General features: G+C 34.5%; 1 protein-coding gene across 6 annotated transcripts; it reads right to left on the bottom strand.

Annotated features, from left to right (window-relative positions):
* Window positions 1-7,268, bottom strand: LOC100811547 (probable LRR receptor-like serine/threonine-protein kinase At5g10290). 6 transcript variants are annotated; one of them, XM_003531297.5, is made up of 12 exons: window positions 7,039-7,268; window positions 5,681-5,814; window positions 5,272-5,404; window positions 5,043-5,114; window positions 4,765-4,908; window positions 4,578-4,649; window positions 4,415-4,480; window positions 3,426-3,496; window positions 3,182-3,325; window positions 2,257-2,598; window positions 903-1,297; window positions 1-519 (listed from the first exon to the last, which is right to left on the bottom strand). In XM_003531297.5, exons 2-12 carry the CDS (start codon window positions 5,757-5,759, stop codon window positions 205-207), a joined length of 1,833 nt encoding a protein of 610 aa, XP_003531345.1. In that variant the 5' UTR covers window positions 5,760-5,814; window positions 7,039-7,268; the 3' UTR covers window positions 1-204. The 6 variants fall into 6 exon arrangements, with proteins under 6 accessions (XP_003531345.1, XP_006585268.1, XP_006585269.1 ...); XM_006585205.4 differs by having other exon boundaries at window positions 6,921-7,246; XM_006585206.4 differs by having other exon boundaries at window positions 5,681-5,765; window positions 7,039-7,246.
* Between the last annotated feature and the right edge of the window lie 1,176 nt (window positions 7,269-8,444).

Below are 8,444 nucleotides of genomic sequence, written 5' to 3'. Positions count from 1 at the left end.
TTGGAATGGAAAACACAAGCACGTTGGAACACCAAAATTTTACAACTATTTCCCCCTTTTTTACAGTTGGAAAACAAGAAAAAAAATACATTTCTAATCAAGCTTAACCTACCAAAAAAAAGATAGAGGTCTTAATAAATAATAAACAAAAAAGGATATTGAGGTACACCATACAACATAAATGTTTTAAATTTATAGATCCTCTCATCTCCCGCCAGACAACTCAATGGCATCTTGATTATAGACCGAATCTTCTCCCCAATCAAATCTTCTTTGTAATCTCTCATATTCTTGCCTCCGATTTACCTCCACATGCTGCCATTCCTCCCACCTTTCAGCTAACCCTTCTCCTTCTAGCATTCTTACAACCTCGGACATTGGTGGACGGTCCTCTGGTGTTGCTTGCGTACAGAGTAATGCAACTTTTATCATCATTTCTACCTCTTGTATGTTGTAATTTTTATTTAGGTTGTGGTCAACAATTGCATCTAGTCTTTTCTCCCTTTCTAATTTCTTAACCTGTAGAGCACAAAAATAGACCAAAACAGTAACCAACAAGTATAAACACTGCAGTTCACCTTTTTCTTTATATAAAAAACACACTTCAATTTATTTCCAGCTTAATAAAAATGCAGAGGTACAGTTATAACTACATGAACTTCCTTGGCTAACTGCAACCATTACTCCTGACAAGAGGGGGATAGGATACTCTTTAGGTGGAGCAACTATGACGGGCTGATCCTTATCTTATGTGATGAAATACCAAAACTGAAAAGTGACATCACCATTCACCAAACCACCCAAGAAGGACACACAAGTTCTAAGCATGCTACACAAACAAGAAACAGACCAAAAAACACAGAATCAAACAAGGAGGCTATGATCTTAGAAAGAGATCTTACATGGTCAAGTAACAGCACATCATCTTCCTCTTCTAAACGTGAAAAGTCAATTGCTCTTTGACCTGTAACAAGCTCCAAAAGCATAATCCCATAACCAAAAACATCAGTCCTTTCCGAAGACTTTCCAGTGGACAAATACTCTGGAGCTATGTGGCCCATTGTCCCACGAACTTGAGTTGTCACGTTAGTTTTTCGAACATCGACTAACTTTGCCAAGCCAAAATCACCAACAACAGCTTCAAAATCTTCATCTAGTAATACATTAGCTGCCTTAACATCCCGATGAATAATCTTAGGATTGCAATGCTCATGGAGATATTCTAAGCCACGGGCTGTTCCCAGAGCCACCTGTTTTCTTGTAGGCCAGTCCAGAACAGGTTCACCAGGTTTGATTTCTGCATCAGTATTAGTAAAACATCACTGGAAAAGATGCCAGATTTTACGTGCAAATGAGATATGGAAATCCAACCTACCCAAACATATTAAACAAAGTATACAAAAATCATATTTATATTGTTAATCATTTATCCATGTTAATTTATGCTTATGATATCAAGATGGCAGTGTTGGTGATGAAACACATAACTGACTCAACTTTCACAAGTAATTTACAACAAAAGAATTTTCTTTTGAACAAATAAACCGGACAGGTTGAACCACTAAAAGCACCCCCATACAGTTAGGGTTGAACAGTCAAACTACCTTGGCATTCACAAAACAAGTGAAAAGCAGCTAAAAAAGGAGAACTAGATTAGTTTACAAAACCAGTTCTGCAAAACTAAAATTAGGACTTGGTTGGTTAGGACTTGGTTGGACAGAAGTCAAGTCAGGATAAGGGTTTGGTTCTCAACATTTTCAATGGTTTGTGAATTTTCAGTTATGAGTTTAAAACTATGCAAATAAATAGAGCAAAAAATAAAATAAGGTTATCTAACTTTGATGTTATTCTTTCCTGCCGTTTTGAAGTTTCCATTTACTGATAATCTACATGCATACATATATGCACTTTTGAAAAGAAAAAAAAAAAAAAATATATATATATATATATATATATAAAATTTATCAAACTAAGTTTAAATGCATTTATGACTTGCCTGGTTCAACCACCAAAATACCCTTTTATCTAGTTCCCCAGTTAAACAGTTCTTCAAATAATTGCTCCAAGGTGTTGGATAAATCCTAAAAATTGTTGGCATATATCCTAAAATGTGTAGTTTAAATATGAGAAAACTTCCATCAGCCAATTAATTTTAACCAGTTCCAGTTGCAAAATAATCAATACTTTCTATTTTGAAGCAAATCAAAATGAATACTTAGTATACCAGTGATGCCAAAATGCATTGTAACATTTTACCTCGAAGACGATAGGCTACACTTAAGTTCTGCATAAAGGGATAAACTAAGAGGCGCTCGGTTGGGGTAGTACAAAACCCAATCAGCCGTAACAGGTTCCTATGCACAGCTACACTTATCATCTCAACCTCACGCTGGAAAGCTGCATCTCCCCCAGGACTTTCATAATCAGTTAACCTTTTGACAGCAACTTTTGTGTTATCAGCAAGAACACCTTTATAAACCTTTCCAAAGCCTCCCTGTCCTAAAACATTTTTCTCACTGAAGTTGTCTGTAGCTATCTGTAGTTCTCTCCATGCAAATCTTCTTAGTTGGCCAAATGCAATTCGCCGATCAACTTCACCTGATGAAACAAGAAAGAAATAATAATGATAGAATTGTAATTTATAGTTAGCCTTGACAATTTTAAAAAGGGGAGGAAGTTCACATTTATCTCAATTTTAGTGTAGCTAGCTATCACAATATTTCAACAAGCATTTACAATTAAAAGATTACAGAATATGTTCAACCAGTAAATTCTCTTCTATCACTCCAAAATTTGATCATATCCCACATTCATTGGACACGGGAGGTTTAGAGCAATAGAGATAGACAGATATATTCCAATGTTTAGTTTTAACCACCAATTATCCAAAATCCAAATGTATAACATAAGAGGGGAGCCAAGATTGGTATTAGATCCCTAACATCTAGCCATTAGGTCCTGGAGGCCACAGGAGGTAAAGACACTAAAAAGTGGGAAAACCATGACAAAAACATATTGGCAATAAAAGGAGAAAGATACTTGAAGAAGAATGCATAGGTAGAGTTTCCAAATCAATATTTTTAAATGCTACAACTACAATCATATTAATGTCTATATCCACACATTTCACTTAAGAGAAACCTAATACAATAGCATTGCAATCTAAAGAAGAAACTCAAACCTGCGACGTCTACAAAAACTTCACGTCTGTAGCCCTTGTGTCTACCCTTGCACCCAAAGAACATCAGACCACCAAGGAAAAGGATAACAACTAACCCTATCACAATTCCAACAATGAGACCAGTTTTTGGTTTATGTGATGAACCTGCCAATAGTAGGCAAATTAGTATTCAGCTTGTAGAGAGGAAAAGGGGAATAGATAACAACACATCAAAAGGATGGAATAAATATTCCAATCAAGTAACCTTGATCTGCATTATCAGTTTCGCAAGGTTGATGATAACTCGCACCACAACTCAAATTATTTCCAGTGAAACTGCAATAAGGACCACAGTTAAAATAGTGAAATGTAATGGTATAAAATATATGTTAAAAATGGCAAAAATCTCATGCCCCTAAATTCAAATAATATTCTATCCAAGGACTCCATAGACAACATGTCATATGGTCATGCCAGATAATAGGGGAAATAAAAACAGTTTCAAATTAATATAACTTAAAAGGTAAGAGCTCTGTATTTTAATCACCACCAAACAATATAACGAAGCATTTTTTTTTGTCATCATTGGATCCACATTGACCAAGCAGTCGAGAGTTCAATCCTCAGTACCCGCTTTATTCTCATTTTAAAACAACTTGTGGTAGAAAATATCAGTTGGCAAAGGCTTGGTCCATGCTTCAGGATCAAAAGGTTTACAGATGATAAAGCCTGTTAAAAGATACAAGTAACACCAGTTCTAGGCTTTTAAGCAAAACCTAAGCTCTTTTAGGTGACTGATTCCTTATTTCTGCACATTTCTTTTTACACTTCCTTAAAATGGGAATATACAACTCCACTCCGACACCCATGATTCAACAGCATTTATCATATAAAGGAGTTTGTGTTCAATAAATCTTATTTCCTAGATGTTGGAAACATGGAAAGTAGTCAAGCTACAAGAACTAAATTAAGTTTCTTGAAACAAAATATGTGACAACCACCAATCTTTCAAATGCAAATAAAAAAGTGGAAGTGTGGAACCAGAAATGACTATTAGAATCATCTACTACCGCTTGATTGGAATACGTTAGTAATTGTTAAATGAAATTCTATATCTGAACTCTTTGGATGTATGTCACCACTTTTTAAGTGTTTCATGGGGATACATTGTCCTAGTAATCAGGGTTAGAAAGACAAGTTTAATTGGTGCTTTAAATGCATCATATACTAATTTTACAGTTTTACCATCCATACTTGTATTTAGGAACCTTGAATAACTGCTCTGGGATTTGGCCACTCAGATTATTTGAATCTAGCAGACTGCAAAACAGAAGTTTGAATAATCAATCAGATACTAAATTAATGAAATATACTTAAAAAAATACAGCAAAGTTATAGAAACCATTATTTTACATACACATTGATTAAGATTGGAAGACTGGCAAGTGATTCAGGAATAGTCCCACTGAGATTGTTTTGACTTAATGTTCTGGTTGCAGGACAAGAAACAGACACTTTTAAACATTGCACAAAAAAAAATACATGCTAAGGCCTAAGACTCATTATATATCTGTAGAACCTAGCAAACAGAATGCCATACTTACAAGAATTGAAGCTTTTTAAGATTACCAAGGGAAGAGGGTATTTCTCCAGTTAATTTGTTGCCTTCCAAATCTAACCTGCTCAAGCTTGTCAGGTTTCCTAACTCTTTTGGTATGTTGCCAGTGATGCCATTCCCTTGCAAAGAACTAATACAAGTACAATATGCATCAATTTACTTCCCCATCATCAAAAATTGAGCGAGTAGAATGCCAAAAATAATTTTTAGTATTATGGAGTTGACCAAGATTGTGTGAATATTTTTTGTAATAGAAATCCTTACAGAGCTGTAAGATATTTTAGAACTCCTATCCTTGGGTTCAAGTATCCTGTGAATCCCATATATGCTAGTGATCTGAAATGAAGCAATTTATATATTACACAGCAAGCACGAATTAAAGATTTAAAAATGTGAAATATATAATTTTCTAAAATGAATAGTGACAGCCAACATCTTCAGCAAATCAAATAATTAAAAGAAAACAACAACATAAAATACTAAAATATCTTACACTTGCATGACATTGTTGTTTGAGTCACAGTAAACACGTGACCAAGTACAAGGATTCACTTGATTTTGATTCCAGTCAGTAAGCTGGTGAGCTGAAGCATTTAATGATATCTTCAATGCAAATAGTGCATCTCCTGAAATGAACAAGAACATTACACGCCTACTAGAACCAACACCAAAAGTCCAAAACCATAGCAGTTTTGGAAAATACGAGGCATCCATTCAATTCTGTTAATAAACAGTTGCATGTATCGATATTTTCCTCAGAAATGAATTGGAAATTAAAGTTTGAAAAGCTGTGTTTTATCCCCGTAACAAGAAAATCAATGTATGTACATTTAGCAGTTAAATTTTACATAGCTTATATGATTTGCCAATGAGTTAAGTACCATAAGAACAAAAGAATGTACCTTGTGTATCAGGCAACACAAAAGAACATAAGCAACCCAATAGCAATAGCACAAATATGAAGTCCATTTCTACTGGCATCAACCACTGACACAATGTCCATGAAAATCAATTAACATACAAGCAACCTACATCTCTGCAGCACAGAATCATCAAAACCATTAAGCTGTGAAAATTGAAAAACAGTGGTAAATGCCATACAAAGACAAACAATGCAGAACAAATTACTAGAGTGATGAAAACAATTTAATTGCAGAACAAGATATTTTATGATCAACCATGAAGCTAAGCCCGATTGAGGAAATAGGAAGAGTACTTTTCATAGCCATTATTAGAATGGGTCACAAGATATGGAATTCTATTTTATGTTTTGTTCCAAGGAAAAAAGAACAAAACCTTTTTGCTTAATTTTGTTCTGTACATTCACTAAGTCTTATTGCAACACAAAGAGTACTTGAAAAACTATTTGGCGATGTGAAAAACTGTGCAGACCTAGACAGCCGCAGCTAAACTATCTGTTTCACCCACTCACCAGTCTAACCCTCTAAAAAGGAAAGAGATGATCTGTGAAAATCAATCACTCTGAATGTAACAACCAGTCTAGTAGCTAATTGACACTTTTCAATTCTCTTCTTACCACCCAGTAAAAGGGAAGGTCAATCGCACGTTCATCCTAAGGAATGGAAATACTGATTTGGATTAATTGCCAACTACTGACTCCTCATCTAATCCTAGAAATAAGCAGTCTAAACTCTCAAGTCTCAAGACAACCAATTCAGTGAACTTGTAATTTTATCTGGAAATAAAAAATAAAATAAAAAAGTCCAGAAATAATTAAAAATGACCAAAGTCCCATCGAAAGAACCGTGAAGGATTTGTTCATAAACAACCAAAATACTCCACTGCACACTCACAAAAAAGAGTGTTAACAGAAAGCACAGATGTGATCGGAACCAGAACAAACAAAACTAATCGACAAAAAAAATGAGAAGACAAATTCCAGAAACTTCAATTAGATGGGGGAAAATAAGCGAATAGGAGGGAGAAAATCGAATCGAGTAGGCACCGAATCGCGCGAACAAAAGGACAAAGCAATGCACATATGCCCAAAGATGGGTCAAAAACCAAAGGCTTAGGCTTGGGCAGAGCAGAACAGCGAACAGTACACACCAACACTAACAAACACGATTCAAAGAACAGACAAAATCATAATAATAATTAAAAAAGAAAAAAAAACTGAACTGAAAATCGGAATCAGGTACGGGAATAGGCGGTAGTAGGTCAGGGATGGTGAAGAGAAGGAAGGTTTGTAGGTGAAAGGGAAAGAAAGAAAGAAAGGGAAAGTTGAATGAGTACTCACAAGTGACAAGGAAGGAAGTGTTAAAAGGATGACATAGCTGGCAGAATGGGCGAAGCGAAAGTGGCGGTGTGACACAAAATCTGGAACCGAAGCTTCTATTCTATCCCTCGCTTTGTAATAATTCCTTTTTACTAGACTTGACTATCTGTCTCAGAACACAACTTTCCCTTCCCTCAGAACACAAGTTTGCAATTACTAAATAGGACTGCAAATGAAAAGCAATTATTGCCTCTCCAATGGCCTTCAAAGTCTCACCTATTATTTTATGTCCACATGTCTTCGCCCCACGTTTCATACTAGAAATAAACAAATCAATTATAGTAGTAATCAAGTTTTAATGTCTCCATATTTTGCCTTCAAGATTTTAAAAAGATTATGACAGTAGTACGTTCTTGTTAACAAAGTACTACTAGTAGTATAAACATTTAAAGTATTTTTCAATTAATTAATCACATATGAAATGGAATAAAATGAATTTAGTGTAGGATTAAGTCAAACTATTTATTCTAGTCTTAAAACAGACTACTAATAACCTTATCCAGTCAGTCATAACTCGTACTAACAATTAAAGTACAGTAAAAGCTAGTCAAATTTAAAGAGATCATTTATAATCCTATTCTATGAGCTATAACGATTAATAGCCAAACTATATAAGCAGACTATTCCTGTACTCCAAATTTTATTTTGTCATAAGCAATTGGAGCGGGTTGACCCACGCCCAACATGTGGGCAAAAATATATAGTCTAGCCCATTTATGGGTAGTATGCCAAAAAATAAAATAAAATGAAAGGTATGTGTTATACATTACAATTATCAAATAGCATTAATATATTACAAAAAACAAATTTAAATATGATTAAAACAGTTTGTCACTGTATAGAAAAACTTTTGAAATATCAGTAAAGATTAGTATTCTGGGTATCTAAATTTTAAGGAGAAAAAACTATATATATATATATATATATATATATAAAAGAGAAGTATGAGAGAGAATATAAAATGAATTATGATAAATTTGTGTAAAAAAATTGAGTTGAAGAAAGTAAGAAAAAGATACTACTGCCTAACAAAAGTATCAGGTGCCGAAAATCCAAAGGAGAATTCTTCCACTGAATGTAGGGAGATGCTCAAGCACTGAAGCACAATCCTGCATGCGCTGTGTTCCAGTTGTTATTTTCAGCAAAGTGAGCAAACCACGCCATAATTGAATAGTAATTGAGAAAGGTGAATATAAAGAAAAACTTTCCGCCAAAAACACGTGCTTTCACACACAGTCTGTTGTCACAGACTTTTCTTCCAAAGAATAGTATTTTGTTTTAAGTCCGGTTGCACAATCACTTGGCGAAATAATTTTACAGATAAGTTATTTTAACGTTGAGAGAAATTAACCACCTTTACATTGCTA

Source organism: Glycine max, chromosome 8 (assembly GCF_000004515.6).
Source record: "Glycine max cultivar Williams 82 chromosome 8, Glycine_max_v4.0, whole genome shotgun sequence".
NCBI lineage: Eukaryota > Viridiplantae > Streptophyta > Magnoliopsida > Fabales > Fabaceae > Glycine > Glycine max.
The sequence above is the reverse complement of the archived record's forward strand: the minus strand, read 5'-3'. Positions and strand labels throughout refer to the sequence as shown.

Coding starts and splice junctions, on each gene's coding strand:
- LOC100811547 (XM_003531297.5), bottom strand. CDS start 5,759: ATGCCAGTAGAAATGGACTTCATATTTGTGCTATTGCTATTGGGTTGC. Junction 3,326..3,425: donor AACTGATAATGCAGATCAAG/GTTACTTGATTG, acceptor TACTATTGGCAG/GTTCATCACATAAACCAAAA. Junction 520..902: donor ATGTGCTGTTACTTGACCAT/GTAAGATCTCTT, acceptor TGTGCTCTACAG/GTTAAGAAATTAGAAAGGGA.